This window comes from Camelina sativa, chromosome 6, assembly GCF_000633955.1.
Source record: "Camelina sativa cultivar DH55 chromosome 6, Cs, whole genome shotgun sequence".
Classification (NCBI taxonomy): domain Eukaryota; kingdom Viridiplantae; phylum Streptophyta; class Magnoliopsida; order Brassicales; family Brassicaceae; genus Camelina; species Camelina sativa.
The window spans coordinates 1,210,886-1,227,610 of NC_025690.1; the positions used below are offsets into that span (position 1 = coordinate 1,210,886).

General features: G+C 35.5%; 4 protein-coding genes across 6 annotated transcripts in view; 2 read left to right on the forward strand and 2 right to left on the reverse strand.

Moving 5' to 3' along the window:
- Nucleotides 1–3,326, forward strand: part of LOC104790030 (protein STICHEL-like) — a 5,802-nt gene extending 2,476 nt beyond the window's left edge. Inside the window, exons 3-8 of one of the 3 annotated variants that reach the window (XM_010515719.1) lie at nucleotides 114–878; nucleotides 973–1,192; nucleotides 1,421–1,975; nucleotides 2,053–2,683; nucleotides 2,793–2,877; nucleotides 2,962–3,326. In XM_010515719.1, coding sequence (XP_010514021.1) covers nucleotides 114–878; nucleotides 973–1,192; nucleotides 1,421–1,975; nucleotides 2,053–2,683; nucleotides 2,793–2,877; nucleotides 2,962–3,078 — 2,373 coding nt within the window. In that variant the 3' untranslated portion in view covers nucleotides 3,079–3,326. Of the gene's footprint in view, nucleotides 879–972; nucleotides 1,193–1,420; nucleotides 1,976–2,052; nucleotides 2,684–2,792; nucleotides 2,878–2,961 lie in introns of all 3 variants that reach the window. The other 2 variants (XM_010515720.1, XM_010515718.1) reach the window with 2 other exon arrangements.
- On the reverse strand, nucleotides 4,259–4,828 carry LOC104790031. Its single transcript, XM_010515721.1, has one exon. The coding sequence runs from the start codon at nucleotides 4,747–4,749 to the stop codon at nucleotides 4,408–4,410; it is 342 nt and encodes a 113-aa protein (XP_010514023.1). The 5' UTR covers nucleotides 4,750–4,828; the 3' UTR covers nucleotides 4,259–4,407.
- On the reverse strand, nucleotides 5,014–7,158 carry LOC104790032 (2-C-methyl-D-erythritol 4-phosphate cytidylyltransferase, chloroplastic-like). The gene is made up of 11 exons (XM_010515722.2): nucleotides 6,909–7,158; nucleotides 6,763–6,834; nucleotides 6,606–6,661; nucleotides 6,283–6,362; nucleotides 6,112–6,194; nucleotides 5,952–6,029; nucleotides 5,789–5,857; nucleotides 5,636–5,704; nucleotides 5,514–5,560; nucleotides 5,340–5,430; nucleotides 5,014–5,257 (listed from the first exon to the last, which is right to left on the reverse strand). The coding sequence occupies exons 1-11, from the start codon at nucleotides 7,131–7,133 to the stop codon at nucleotides 5,198–5,200; spliced, it is 930 nt and encodes a 309-aa protein (XP_010514024.1). The 5' UTR covers nucleotides 7,134–7,158; the 3' UTR covers nucleotides 5,014–5,197.
- On the forward strand, nucleotides 7,298–7,584 carry LOC104790033 (NADH dehydrogenase [ubiquinone] 1 beta subcomplex subunit 3-A). Its single transcript, XM_019246592.1, has one exon. The coding sequence runs from the start codon at nucleotides 7,347–7,349 to the stop codon at nucleotides 7,563–7,565; it is 219 nt and encodes a 72-aa protein (XP_019102137.1). The 5' UTR covers nucleotides 7,298–7,346; the 3' UTR covers nucleotides 7,566–7,584.

A 16,725-nucleotide genomic window follows, 5' to 3' on the forward strand; every position in this document is an offset into this window, starting at 1 on the left:
GGCTTAGTGATGACGAGCTTTCTACCAATTACGGTGAGCTTGATTTAGAGGCTCAGAGTAGATTAGACGGGAGGAGGTGGTCTACTAGTTATAGAAGTCAAGATGGTTTGGAGGCTGTTGCGTTAGATGGAGAAGGAGAAGAAGGAAGTACACCGGAAACAATCCGAAGCTTCAGCCAAAAGTACAGACCAATGTTTTTTGAGGAATTGATTGGACAGAGTATAGTGGTTCAATCATTAATGAACGCTGTGAAAAGGAGTAGGATCGCTCCTGTTTATCTTTTCCAGGGTCCTAGAGGAACTGGTAAAACATCAACCGCAAGAATTTTTTCAGCCGCCCTGAATTGTGTGGCCACTGAAGAAATGAAGCCTTGTGGGTACTGTAAAGAGTGCAACGATTTCATGTCTGGGAAAAGTAAGTATTTTTGGGAACTTGATGGAGCTAACAAGAAGGGAGCTGATAAGGTAAGGTACCTTTTAAAAAACCTACCGACGATACTTCCACGGAATTCCTCAATGTACAAGGTTTTTGTGATAGACGAGTGTCATTTGCTACCATCGAAGACGTGGCTGTCTTTTCTTAAGTTTCTTGAGAACCCTCTGCAGAAAGTTGTCTTCATATTTATAACGACTGACCTTGACAATGTTCCTCGGACCATTCAGTCAAGGTGCCAGAAGTTCCTCTTTGATAAACTCAAAGATTCTGACATAGTAGTGAGACTAACGAAAATTGCTTCAGACGAAAATCTTGATGTAGACTTGCATGCGTTGGACCTGATTGCTATGAACGCCGATGGCTCACTTCGGGACGCTGAAACAATGTTGGAGCAGCTGAGTTTGCTGGGAAAACGCATCACCACTGCTCTAGTAAACGAGCTCGTGAGTCTTTCTAATTCTTCTATGTAACTGCTGTGCATTGGAAAAAGGTAAAAAAATTTAATGCTAAACAAATGTGGCACATGTATTTGTGCAGGTGGGTGTTGTCTCAGATGAAAAATTGTTGGAACTCTTGGAATTAGCATTGACTTCTGACACCGCAGAGACCGTAAAGCGAGCTAGAGAGTTGTTGGATCTTGGAGCTGACCCAATAGTCTTGATGTCTCAACTCGCCAGTCTTATCATGGATATCATTGCTGGTACATACAAGGTCGTAGATCAAAAATACAGCAACGCCTTCCTTGATGGACGAAACTGTGAGTACCACCCAGAAACGTATTTGAAATCCATAGTGGTCATCTGTGCTAAAATATTGGCTTATTGATGCGTTATGATCTATGATCTGTTAGCTTGTTCAGATCATTACCATTCCAGTTTTTCTTACACCCTTAAGCCAATTTATCTTGTGAGAGCAATAACAGTCTTTATTATGAGTCTTTAATCACTTTGTCTGATTTTGGGAAAATCCTTGCTTTGTTTTGTAGTGACTGAAGCGGATATGGAGGGACTAAAGCATGCTTTGAAACTTCTTTCTGAGGCGGAGAAGCAGCTTAGAGTTTCTAATGACCGTTCAACATGGTTCACAGCGACTTTGCTTCAGCTTGGGTCAATGCCTTCTCCTGGCACCACACATACAGGAAGTAGTAGAAGGCAAAGCTCTAGAGCGACTGACGATGCCTCAAGCATTTCTAGGGAAGTGATGGCTTACAAACAGAGAACCGGAGGGCTTCACTTTAGTAAGTCAGCGTCCCCAGCTTCGGTTATAAGAAGGAACGGGAATCCTTCCCATGAAGCGAAAGCATTCTCCAGGGTTATCCATAACAACTGCTATAAATCCTCGTCATCTAGCGAGATTATAGAGAGCGAAGCTTCCATCGCCTCACATGACAATAGCATCGCAAGCACCATGATGCTTAATCAAAGAAGTTCAGAGAAACTTAACGATATATGGAGAAAATGTATAGAAAGATGTCATTCCAAGACATTAAGGCAGCTGCTCTATACTCATGGGAAACTTATATCGATCAGTGAAGTTGAAGGTAAAAAGCCAAAGAGTTTATATGTCTTTCCACTTTTAAAATTTCTGCATCCTTAAAAAGATGGATATGCTTTGCAGGTATTCTAGTTGCTTATATCGCGTTTGGAGAAAACGATATAAAATTGAGAGCTGAAAGGTTTCTAAGCAGTATTACAAACTCGATCGAAATGGTACTAAGGCGAAGCGTAGAGGTTAGGATAATCCTCTTGCCTGAAACCGAGTTACTCGTCGCCCCTCACCAAACCCGGAAACAAGAAATGACTAACAAAAGTGGGCATCTAAATAGCAGCATCGCTGGTTTAAATGCTGAATCAGATGCTGAAGCTGGTAGCAGCGAGGAAAGCAGATCAAAACTCCCAATGCAAAGGATAGAATCGATCATCCGAGAACAAAGATTAGAAACCGCGTGGTTACAAACTGCTGATAAAGACACACCTGGATCAATAATACGGGTAAAACCCGAAAGGAATCAGATTCTACCTCAAGAAGAAGACACTTATCGCCAACAACCTAATGTAGGTTCTGCTATTTCTTCTTCTGGACTAACCCCACACCATTGGGTAGATGATTTAAACAATGAAGTTAAGCTTTTGAGAATCGGCGACAATGGTGAGCTTCAGGAAAATCTTACAAGTAAAAGAGGAGATAACTGTCCTCTTTCCCCTAGCTTACTTCATAATACTAACTTCGGAAACAACAAAGACAATCTGTAAGTTTCCTCATTCTGATCCTTTACGATTTAAACTGAAAAAAGAAAACCAAAGAAGATCTTGTATTGTCATAATAATATCATGAACATTTTGGCTTTGGTTGTGTAGAGGAGGATACGAATCAGGATCAGGAAGAGTTGGTTGTAATATATTATTTTGTTGGAACACAAACAAGACTCAGAGACGAAGCAAGGTTTGTGTTAACAACTCGAATCGATTCCTTCTTTCCGATGTTTTTTTTTTTCCTCATTTATTTTTGTTTTGCGGATTTGATTAGTCGAAACAGGTTAAGGGAACTCCCGTTCGTTCACGGAGAAATCAGAAGAGTCGATTCTCTCTGTTTAATGGATGTGCTAAGCCAAGGAAAGCAGAAGGTAACAACATTAGAAGATGAAACTAAGTTTCTCAAGTCATGATAACAAAATTGTTCCCTCAAGCTCTAATTTAGCATCTGTTCTTCCACTTTCACATAGTTTTTCGATTCGATATGATATTATGTCAAAGGACAGTTTTTAATTTATTTACTGTAAAGTTCCTATCCTATGGGGTTTCAACAACTCCATTTTTTTTTTATCTTATAAAACTTAAAGAATGTTACTATGAAATAAAGAATCGACCAATGTAGGTTAACCTTGAGCAATAGTTTTCAAGTTTTTCTTTTCATTTGTCAAAATAAGAACTATTGTTAAGGTCAGGACCTTTAAAGAAATACAATAGTGCAATAAATTCAAAAGGGACTTTATGCTAGGCTAGCCAGTTTCATTCACAACTCAAAATACGAAGATGAGCATGAAGCTCTCTACGGACTACGATACCAATATTGGTTAGTTATTTTTTCCTCATGCATGTAGCTATTTTTTTCTTTAATAAATATTTTTATTCATCTTGCTACTTTCCACAAGGGACGACATTTTCTTGCATGTCGTAGCTTTGTCCAAGCTAGGACTGAGCCTTTTTCTCTTATACCATATCCTAAATTCGAAAGTCGATACCAACTTTGAACCGAACCATCGACCACCGCTTTTCCCAGCAGAGCCAATTCTTTATTTTCACCAAAGCTGGATCCGAAGATTGATGTGTAGCAGTTCCCAATCCAACCTTAATTGTCCTCCGGGTTCCCAATATCCCTAACGCTGGACTCATTGAAATTATAGTGTATAATAAGGGATCTAAGCGGCTAAGCCCCTTAAGTTTCCAATTCTTTAAGAGACGATTGTGTCTCATAAGAGTTTGATATCTAAGCCCCCATTCTTTTTTACCTATTTAATTTGATACTTAGGCTAGTGAAAAAAAAAGAAGCTCATTAATCGTTTCCCTATCTATGAATCCCTCTATAAACAATACATATTTGTTTACAATCTCACGTTATTGAACCGTTGACTAGGAAACTCAGCACCCAAAGAAGCTTTTACCTTGTGGTTTTCCATTTTATTAGGGTTCCTCATCCTCATCTATTATTACTTCTTTGTCACTCGTGAATGTTTGCCTCAGATTTGTTATATTATTCATGCATTAGTTTAATGTCTCCTTTCTATGACACGTTCGTAGTAGAAAAATTGTACTTTCTTTACCATTCAAGAAGAGTTAAGACAACTATTTTTGTCGAATATACGATTTCTAAGTTTTCTTTGATGGATCTATACATGATCTCATCATTGAAAAACAAAGTATACAAAGAAAAAAGTAAGAAACATTATACAAGATAGCAAGCGTGTTGCTCAGATCAGGTCCGAGTGGGATCAGCGAAGCGATAAGAGAAAGACCTAGAAAGATTCTCAGGTTCGTCGTGGTCGTGCCACCCTGGCCCTTGATCAAAATTCAAAGAGTAATCGTAAGGGTCATAAGCGACGACCTTGGCGGAAGAAGAACGAGGAGAAGGCAACAGCTTAAGCTTCATCAACAAAACCTTCCACTTAGACGACTTAGGCAAGACTTTTTCTCTTCGTTGTTGTTGCTTCTGTTCTCTACAACTCATGCTGTATCCCCCGCTTACAATTGTCTCTCTGTAAGATGAAGCGGTTGATGCCACGTTCCACCTCTTCTTGCTTGGAGATTCAAACATCATTAAGCTGCTGAATCTATTTTCAGATTAGCGTAATTTTTTGTTTTCTTTTATGAGAAAGAGAGTCACAACATTAGAAGATCTTGGCCAGCCACTTTGCTTAACCTCTCATTCTCCTTAAACTTTTTACCTAGGTTAATTAATCACATCCATATATATACTACTACTACTTTGAACCTATCTGCTTGAATTTGTTTTTCTCATTAACAACATACAAAATAGCCCATATAACATTCGGGGTTTACATATTATATAACACATGGGCCATCAACCGAAACTGATCCAACAACTGAAGAGCCAAACCGTAAATAGAAGAATCTTGTCTTTCTTTACCATATTAACTTATTAAGCTATGTGATGATTCATGAACATTGAATGAACTCTACAAGGTTTATGAATATTTTTCCTGTCACAAAATTAATAAACATAAAAAGAATCCTCTAATGATACCTCATGATGAGTCCTCGCTCAAGATTCTCTCAGCGAGCAGTAAATCATCAGGTGTTGTAACCTGCAATGGAGGAGACAATTTTAGCAATAAATAAGATCCATAGTTGTAAAAAAAGAAAGCGTAAGTTATAGTGTTTATTTACCTTGATGTTTGTATAAGATCCTTGAGTGACATAAACTGGATGCTTGAGGTACTCAACAATCGAAACGTCATCTGTTACCTCTAGACCTTCTCTGTTTAGATATAAATAACACAAATAGCAATCAGTATTTTTTATTTTTTAATCCAGACCTCAATCATTTCAAGGTATTCAAACCTCTTCACAAGCTCGAAACCTCTCTTCAATAGCTCGGGTTTGATCACCTAACGAAAGAGCATATCGTTGGAGTGGTTTGAAACGCAAAATCAAAATCACAAAGCATGAAAACAATTTAAAACCTGTGGTGTCTGCATTTCCCAAAGGGTTTTTCTGTCGAGAGTTTTCACCACAAGCGATTCAGAGTTGACCTGCATATCACAATGCAACAAGTCTAGTATCGAAATTGAGATGATGACTTTCGATTTTTGGCAAACAAAGTGAATAAACTGTACCTCTTTGATTGTAGCTTTAGCAGGAACACCAAGTACGGCTGCTCCAACCGCACAACCATCTTTAAGGACCTTCAATGAAACACAACAGTTCAATAAATACTAAAGGGACTTCAAATTTTTTGTTTCATTCTCCTTAAACTTTTGCTACTTCTCATAAGCATACCTTCTCGACATCTTCAGTATTCACCAACGGTCTGGCAGAGTCGTGGATGCAAACAAGCTCAGAGTTCACATCAATTTCCTGCGAGATAATATAACCTTCTAAGCTTATATGAACTAGATCAGACAGTATGTTGTAGAATCATTTCTTTTGAGGAATAAACCTGAAGTCCACTGTAAACAGAATCTTGTCTTTCTTTCCCAGGAAGAGCAAATCTAAGATCAACTTCAATTGATTCTTCATATTCTTAAGATCACAAAAAAAAAAAGGCTCAGTGTTATCTCTGGAATATCTCAATCAAAAAGACAACTAATGAGAGAAAGAGAGACCAAACCTTCAAAAATGTCTCGGAAAAATGGATCACAAACAACTACAATCTCCTTCACTTCAGGCATGCGTGAAAAAGTGAAAAAGCTGCAACAATCAAACATAAAATTCAACAAGGACAAAAGCAAGTTAGTTCTCTTTTCAAGAAATTCAAACATTCTTATTCTTCTAGACGGTACAATACTAATAGACAAGTAGATTTAACCAAATCGAAAACAACAAAATTACAATTCTTCCATCAATTAGATGAGAGTGTTATTAGTTCTCAGACACAGATTCAAACACATGAAAGACTTTACCAGTAACTGACTTGCAAGTAAGAAATGTTACCTATACAAAGCAATTGGCTGGCCCAGAAGTGGTATATATTGTTTTGGCATACTCATCTATTCACATTAACCAAACAAATGGTGGCAAAAATGAGATTCCACAGATCAACTTGAGCATAAAGATTGAAACTTTGAGCACTCAGAATAAAAACACTTACTTTCATTCGCTTGCCTTGACCTCCAGCTAAGAGAATCACCGAGACACTCTTCTCCTTCACAACAGTATTGCTCTGAAGAAACAAAAAAACTTAAACTAGAGAGCAAAAGCTTCAGAATTTGAGTTAATTACAAACTCTGAACTTACATTATCAAATTCAGTAGACGAAGAACACTTGATTGAGAATGATTGAGCATCTCTTCTGCTAAACCTTCTCGAAAGATCCAGTTTCTGAGACAAAAGAGTATGAGAGAGATTGCCTTGGGAACGATAGCTAAAGCCCAGAGAAACTGAGCTCGATTTGACTGCAAACTTCGGACAGAGTAATGCCGGAGATGTAATGAAGCCTAGATTCGCTTGAAGCATCGCCATGTTTTTTAACTTATCTCGCCGGAGAGGAGAGATGATGAAAACTCTCAGTTCATCGGCGAAACCAATATATAGGGCCAACGAAAACATTAAGCCCATTAATTATCGTGGGCTTTTAATAAGGCCCATTAGTTAATACAACAAAACAACAACACATGAAAGTGAAAACAGAGAAAAACGTAGAGATCGACGACGAGGACCGGAGAAAAAAAAAAAATGGCGAAACCGTTGGGAACAACCGGAGAATTTTTCAGGCGAAGGGATGAGTGGAGGAAGCATCCGATGCTATCGAATCAAATGAGACACGCACTTCCAGGTCTCGGAATCGGTGTTGGTGCCTTCTGCGTATACCTCGTCGGTGAGCAGATCTATAGCAAACTCATGGCACCATCTACTCAATCATCGCACCAGAAACAACCCGCTCCGTCTCACTGAGAGAGAGAAAGAGCGATTAGGTAATTTCTCGAATCTTCTCGAAGGCTTTTTATAGGTTTTGATCCTAATCGATTTTGACTTCTCTGTTAAAAGATTGAATTAAGAACTTTAGAAAATGTTACGTTTTGTGCATATCAAAATTTAGGATTTACTTGGCAGAAATGGGTATAGCTTTTAGTGAATCAAAGTTAACAGCTTTAATGTTCCATGTATGTGCGTTGGTCTGAGATGAATCCATTGGTTTGCAGTATGTATAAGCAAAAGCTGAATTGACAAACACTTTCAGAACAATACGGAACAACATAGTTATTAGATTGAGAATAATGGTTCTGGCTTTTTGAATCCTGATTCATCGGTCACATGCTTATGGTTAAGGCTTTCAGTGATTCTCTTTCAGGGAAACTCTTTAAAGTTTACAGCTTTGAATCTTTGATGTCAGTTGTTAGCATTGCTATGGTAGGTAGATTTTTTTTTTCTTCATTTTGTTATCAACATGCCTTTTGTTTTCGATTGAGTTAAAGGCTTTCAGATCATGGTGTTAATGGCTGTATAACAGTAGCTTTCTATTGTCTCTTTGCTTTTATACTAATGATCTGAAAGATTGGTGTTTTTGTATCTTATCTTCTATGAGACCTCCTTTGGTTTTGGCTCTGAATCTTTTGTTTGTAAAAAGGTTGTAAACTAATAAAAATTACTCATCTTGATGCAGATTGTTTCGAACTGTGGCAGATAAAAGAGCTGTGAGGGATTCACATTTTACCGTTTTTCTTGGATTGTCTCAGTAAAGCTGTGAATGAAAGACAAAGACTCTGATCTCTCTCTCTCTCTGTTGAATGTTATAATCTTGTATGACAGTTTTCATTGTGTTCTCGTTGTGTTTTGTCTTCTCTTTGCTTAATAAGAGTTCTTCGGAGATGACATTTTAAGATATTGCCTCTTTTGTAATAGAAACAGGCATCTTAAAACTACGTCATTTTTGTGCGATTTCATGTTTTGAACCCTTTACACTCGACAAAATAGTTTGTTAATAGATTGACAGCAATATACCATAAAAGTACACCAAGTATTTATGAAATTTTCTCTAGATTTAAATGTATCTAGTCCAAAATGTGGTTCTAAGTGTCCCCTTGGCCTCTAGATCTCATTAATGAAGACTTTTAAAACGTCTAATGATCCTTTTTAATTGGCGACGGTTAATATAAGAGCCTTCACTACTGAAATCTTGAGGTCAAGAATACAACAAATTTGAAATATTTATATATGTTTGAAGAGAGGTAAAGAAAAAGAAGACTCTTCAAACATTTATGTTGGGAGAGATGTAAAGGGAACCAACGTGCCAATGTCATATAGGTTTTGACTAACTTAAGAAAAATGTAAAAACTCAAGCAGTAACCAAAAACCAAATTAAAACATACTGTATGTCTGTAACTTATCTATTGTATACTCATATATAAAGCATCAAGCATGAAAGTCATAACATATACGGTAGAATCATCATCAAATCTTGGAATTTGTTTCTAATTTTTCTCTCGCCAATGAAGTCATTTTTTTTTTCCGCAACAACAAATATAACTTTATTGCTATATTTACAACATAAAATTCTAGTCCAAAATCTATCATACGGTCTTTTTAATCACAACATATAATTCTAACCCGAAAAATATGTTATCTTGATTTATGTTATTTTTGTCATTTTAAATAAAGAAACTAAGGTAAACATTATCAAACATAAATCAAAATAGAAAGGTGATCGTGAAGCTCTCCCCTATAACAATGGTGGTTACTCTTCTCCTTGCTTATGCTGGGATTAAGCCTCTTTTATTAAGGAGGGCTTTAAATCTATGTATAATAACAATCCGAATAAATGCGACCAACAATTGTGTTTTTTCAATCGTACCATTTGGATATTTTTCGAAAAACATGATGGTTCGTTAAAACGGTTATTTATGAAAAGTTACAACTGTTCACTGTAGAGTTGTGTTTATTGGAATATTCGTATCTTTTGAAATCTTTATATATTTGTTTGTTTGAACTGTTTTCATTTTTTTGCCATGACACAAAATAATAGAAATTTTCAATTTTAACAGTTTTACTACTTTCTAATTTATTTTCTAGCATTCATTCTTTTAAAAGTAAAGAAGTTCTTCTATTTCTTGATTTAATAAAATATTTTTGGAATGATAAATCTAATTTACAACTTTTAGTTAATTTTAAATATAAAATTTTAATAAAAATAGCTAGAGTTTTTTTCCAACAGTTATATGGATTATATAGTGAGTTTTTTGAATTTGACCTTTTCAATATGGTAATAAAGATGTCTTCTATTTAAAAGCAGTTTATATGGATTATTATGTATATTCAAGTGAAGACAGTTGCGATTTTTCGTAGTATCTTTTCGTAATTTTTTTGTTTTTATTTGTTTTTTTAAAAGAAATTCAAACGGTTGTATATGTTCATTGTAGAGTTGTGTCTTTTCACTATATTTTATTTATATTTTTTCATCACAACTTTTTTTCTAATAGGTGTATGACGTCATTGACGTGTATCTATTTAAATAGTCATGTCTTTGAACTCTCTTTATATTTGTCTCTTCATCAGTAAGCAACAAGTTCGTTGAAATAAAATTTTCATTTTATGTTGAATCTAAACAATTGAATATTAATATCTAATATTCAACATTATTCTATAATCTAACTAAAATTTTAGAAATGATTATAGCAATAGAGAAATTTAATACAACTTAATATAGAATTTAAAGTTGCGTCTATTTATCATAACTTTTCGTTAAAATAATATTTTAATATTTAATATTTAAAAGAAAGAATAACAATCTGAATAAATGCGAACAATAGTTGCGACTTTTTTTAGTATTTTTGTTAAAATTTGTTTTTATTTGTTTTTTTTAAACTCAAACAGTTGTATATGTTCATTGTAGAGTTGTGTCTTTTCATAAATTTTATTCATATTTTTTCATTATAATTTTTCGTTCTAATAGGTGTATCTATTTAAATAGTCATGTCTTTTGAACTTTCTATATAATTGTCTCTTCATCAATAACTAACAAATCATAATTCGTTGAAACAAATTTTCCGTTTTATGTTGAATTTAAATAATTTGAATATTCATATCTAATATTCAATGTTATTCTATAATCTAACTAAAATGTTAGAATTGATTATAGCAATATAGAAATTTAATAAAACTTACTATAGAATTTACAGTTGCATATATTTATCATAACTTTTCGTTAATAAACTATTTTAATTTTTAAAATTTATTTTATCATGTTTTTGAAAGTTGTGCATTTTAATTTCAATTTTTCTTTGATATAGTTTCACTTATTATTAAATACATTTTTAATTATAATTATTTAATAAAATTTACATTTACTCATTACAACCATTAGTTCAATATTCTCAGTTAAGATCACTTTGTCATGATTTTTGTAATTGTAGCTCTTTACCATAATTCTTTATAAAATATCTTATATATTTATAATACTTTAAATATTCTACATAATATGTTTTGTTTATAAGTTTTCATTTTGATGGTTGTGTTTTTAGTAACAGTTTATGTTTAATGTTTATGTATTCAAACTATTCTATTATGTTTGATCATTCAAATGAATTCATAATGTGTAATTTAAAATTTTAATATTTTTTTTCTAAAATACTTTCTCTGTGACATCGTGGGAGGTCTGAGTCATAGTAAATATAATACATGACAACATAAATAATGTTTCCTATTATTGTTGGTTTTTTATATAACAAATTTATAATTATTTCATAATATATATATATATATTTAATTAAATTATATTATATTATAATCCCAAAATGGACTGGGCCGAGGCCTTACACACAAAAGAGTCCAATTACAAAAAAAAAGAGAAACCCAGAAAGTTTGCCGGAAACAGAATGGAGGATCGGATCCTGCTGCTGGTCGGAAGCAGAGAAGCCTAGCCTTAAATCTGACGGCTTCAAGGTCCACGGCTTAGTAACACCATCGAAAGGTCGAAGATCAACGGTGAAAGAAACCGGTTTCCACCATCGATCTCTTTCCTCCGACGCACCACCAAAGCTACAAACCTTCCAGAAAGCTAGCCTCTCCGACAAACCGGTTCCGCAATGCCATCATCAGATCTATTCCCAAGCAACCCGACATCGTCAGATCTGTTCCTTCCATCCCAGATCTGGGCTCTCCAATCTCCCAAAGCAAAGATCTTTCAATCCGGATGGGTAGATGCAAAGTCACCGCGGCGATTTAGAAGATCGTTAGCTCACACAAATCTTCTAAACTCGGAATCCGCAACCGCTATCTAAGATCCAAAAGGATCTACAGTTAACCACCCTATCAAACAACAAAACCTACTTTAATCTTACCGACTTCCATCGTAGCCGCAGATTCCAGGAAGATGGTTGAGCCTAGAGGAACACCGATGCTAACCATCTGACGTCTTCAAACCGGGGCTCGACTACAGAGCTCCTCTTCCGCCTGACCAGATCCATAGCTACATCGGCAAGAATAAATACCACACTACCGCTGCCGGAGAAGAGATCTTACTTACCACTGGACCTTTGATGCTAACCTCGACCAACTTGCATGAAGACCAAGGAACTAAACTAAGGAGGAAGGAGGAAGAAGAAATTGCGACAACAGGAACGGCTGCCGGAAGGATTCCCCTCCCTCAGATCTAAAAAAGATGGCTAGGGTTTTTTAGGAGAAAGAAGAGAGCTTTTTTTTTTTGCCTCTCAAATGTCTTTCTACTTCATATAATATTTATAATAATAAAGAAACAAATCGCATCATAATAATTGATGAATGCATGCTTGCACCCTGTCAAATGAATTTACCATTCTTTAATCAGACTATGATTAAGATCATAATATTGACCAAAATCCGAATTATTTTATGAAATGATTTGTCCACCGGAAACGACTTAAAATGGATCAGTCCATCATAAGTCGGCCGAAGTAGTTTGAAATTCATGTTGTAAATTAAATATTATTCAAAATTGTATATAAAAAAACTGCCACGAATTACTCTTTCTTTTCAACCTACATTAACTTTCACCATTTTCTCTTTTTATACACTATCTGAAATGTTCACAACATCTCCATTATCAACACCTTGCTTTTTCCATCTCCATATGTGTCGTTAGACCCTTCAGCTTGAGCAAGAACATATACAACTCCAATTTCTGAACTAGACTTTTCAAGTCTATTAGTTCATTACACAACTTCTTGGAAATTGATGATTGCGACAATTAATGGTTAACGAACGGTTTTGATACGATTACGGTTAATTAACGGTTATAATTAATATAAATTAATCATATGTATTTACAGTTATCTGTTATGGTTTTTAATTATTTTATACGGTTACGGTTTAGATACGGTCCGGTTATGGTCCGACATACGGTTATGTTTTAATTTTGGTCATGCCTACTCACCGGTCACCAATGGCCACATATCTAATTGTGATTATTGATGTATAATTGGAGATTAGGTGTAGAGTATTTATAGGTTGATCATTTAGGTCGACTAAAAAAATATGTGCACACAAATAAATATTTAATTAAGCAATTAATTAAGGAGAAATAAAGTGTAATATGTTTATTTTAAAAAATATTCTTGGGATATGACATATATTTGGCATTTAAATTTGTATATCTTATTTGATTTTAAACATGTATTGTGTATATTTTTTATATGTGAAAATAACCCAATATATCATAAATGAGTTAAGAATAATTATTTTTCTTATTTGGTTATTTGAATAATTACTACTATTGATTGTGATTATTATTAGACATTAATACCTTTAATGAAAAAATATTTAGGTGAATTTGTAGTGATATGGACTACATTTAATGTTGTGTACTTCCGCATCAAATTAATATAATAGGGATACGAAAAACAACTTACTTTAACCCAAAGAAAATTCAGTATACACTTTTATATACTATCTACGATGTTATACCGAATGTAGCAAAAATAAACTATTGCATAGACTAATTCACGCAACTAAAGCCTGCATTATGAGAAAGAGATTCACATTAGAAGGTTTTGGCTAGCCACTTTGCTAAACCTTTCATATTCCATTTTCTCCTTAACTTTACCTAGGTTAATTACATCCATATGATCATATGTATACTACTACTACTTTTATTTTAACCTACTTACCTACCTTAATTGTTTTTTCACATTAGCAACACACAAAATAGCCTATATTAATTTTGGGGTTTACATATAAGCCATATAATAGAACACATGGCCCATCGACCTAAAATGATCCACCAACGGAAGAGCCGAACTCCATCCTACACCTTGATCTTACACATCAACAATGATTAAGCTATGTGATAATTCATGAACATTTAGTGAACTCTAAAAGGTTTATGAATATTTTTCTGTCACAAAATTGATAACACAAAAAAAACAAAATATAATCTAATATTGATAGCTCATGATGAGTCCTCGCTCAAGATTCTCTCAACGAGCAGTAAAATCACCCGGTGTTGTAACCTGCAATGGAGGAGATCCAGTGTTAGGAATAAATAAGATTCCTAACTGTTTTTTTCCATTCCATCATTGTAAAAAAAAAACCGTAAGTTAGTGTTTTTTTACCTTGATGTGTTTTTTTTTTGGTCAATTTTTTTTTGTTTTTTGCTTCATCCAAATGCATTAATTATATATGACTGCGATTAACATCAGAGTTGCTTTATAAAATGATCTCTCGGAAACGACTTAAAATAGGTAAGCCGGAAACAAATCATCCCATCATATTTAGGCCGAAGTAGTAGCTAGTTAGATATTCATCATGTTGTGTGTAAATGATTCAAAAAGTGAATATATATATATATATATATATATATATTAATAAGTGTTGATTATATAATTTTACTTCTGTCAAAATTCACATGCAAACTGAGTGATGGATGGATCGTTGCCGTATAATGAAAGATATGAAAATATTTTATCCTGGCTCTTAATTTGTTTTTAGCTGACCTATAAATATATTTAAAAGTACGGATTGTATTTTCTTACACGCTACGTCCAACCATCGCACTACCATAGTATTATTTTTTTCTTTCCTCTGCCATACTATTGTTCTTGATAATATTATTTACATGTAAATAGTGTCTACATAAATAAAAAAATTAAGAGGAAGAAAAAACAGAAATATAGTGTCAATAAAGTGATTACACGTAAAAAAAACAAGTCCATATAAAGTACTCGAGCGGTCGCACATTTGCTCGCGGGTAGACATTTCGTGTGGGAGTAATTTGAAACAGGTAAACACTTCCTTTGATAAAAAAAAAATACAAGCAACAAAGAAGGCGACTGTTCACAACCAAAAAGCTTCTGTTTTCTTTACGGTCGGCGTCGACTTCGGCATCGGCCATACTCTTCTCTATATCGTTTGTGTCCTCTTAACTTTTGTTTTTTTTTTTTTTTGAAAATTTGTGAATTTTCATTGAAGAAAAGGATTGTAGTAGCTACAATAATTTGATACAGCATATATGCCTTGCCAAAAAAAGAAATCAAGGGCTATCTAGAACGTACTTGAAAAAGATAAAGTTACACATATTTGAGCCAATCCCGCAGAAGGTTTTTGAATGGTTTCAGGTTGCTTCTTGCGAGTAGGGTGTCTCTAACGTTTCTATCCAAGGTCTTGAACAGAATATGCGGTGGAGTGGTGACATTGGAGTGAAGTCTGGTATTACGTTCCCTCCAAATGGTGTAGATGACTACCTGTGCTACAATTCTCCTGAGAGTTGTGGCAGAGGAAGTGTTTGATTGATCAAGCCAACCTGAGAGAGCGTCCCAGGTGTGAAAAACAAAGGGTCGATGTCCGAGCCTTCTTGAAGCGTTTAGCCATAACTCTTCACTGAAATCACAATGGAGAAAAAGGTGATCACGAGTTTCCTGATGAATTCCACAGAGACAACAGGATTCGTTAATCTGCATTCCCCAATTCACCAGTCTTGATCTCGTTGGAAGTCTGTTGAGATGAGCTAGCCAGTGGAGAAAAGCAAGTCTTGGGGTTGCTCCTTTGAACCAGACCTGCTTGGTCCAAGGAAGAGGAGCAGACCTTTGTCTCAGGGTATCCCATGTTGCTTTTGAGCTGAAGAAGTCCCGATCATCGTCATCAATGGACCAGAGGAACGAGTCTGGTTCTGTGTCTAACGCTGGGGACTGTAACGTTGTGAGGTGGATTTGAAGGTGCTCAGCCTGCGGTGACCGCGCCGATCGGAGGGTCCACCCAGAGGGGGAGCAAGCTTGCGAGACAGTACCATCAAAAGGTATACCCGTTTGAGCCGGTCCGGATGAGCCCAGGAAGTGAATAAGTTGACCAAATGGTGTCCAGCTATCAAACCAGAAACTAGCCTGCTTACCATTACCAACAACACAGCGAAGAAACCTGATGGCAACAGTACGGAGGTTAAGCAGTGCTTTCCAAGTCCACGAGGCAGCCTTTTTCGCATCAACCAACCAGAAATTGCTATCTTTGATTTTGTTATTCCACAACCATTTAGCCCAGAGAGAATGCCCTGTAAACAATCTCCAGATTAGCTTGAGGCAAAGGGTTCGGTTCCAGGTAGAGAAGCATCGAAGTCCAAGGCCACCTTCCTGTTTTGGTAAGCAGAGTTGAGTCCAGGCCACCTTTGCGAGAGGTTTCTTATTTATGTCACCTGTCCAGAGAAACCTAGAACACAGACTTTCAATGTGCTTGATGCACCCTTTTGGTAATATGAAAGCCGAGGCCCAGAAAGTGACTGTTCCAAAGATGACTGATTTGATTAGTTCCAGTCTACCCGCATAAGACAACGCACGAGCTGACCAGGTAGTGAATCGGTTTGTGACTTTGTCTAATAATGGTCTGTACTCAGCTATTTGGAGCTTCCTGTGCATAAGGGGAAGGCCCAGGTATCGAAAAGGTAGTGAACCTAACTTGAAGCCAACCTCAGATAAGCCAACGGTTTCAGATTGGTTCAATCCTCCGAGATATAACTCTGTCTTATCCTTGTTCATCGATAGACCAGATAAGTTTGAGAAATCTTGAAGCACAGTTGTGATGTTTCACAAAGAGTTCTTGTCACCATCAAAGAAGATCATGATGTCGTCCGCAAAGGCAAGATGAGTTACCTGGGGAA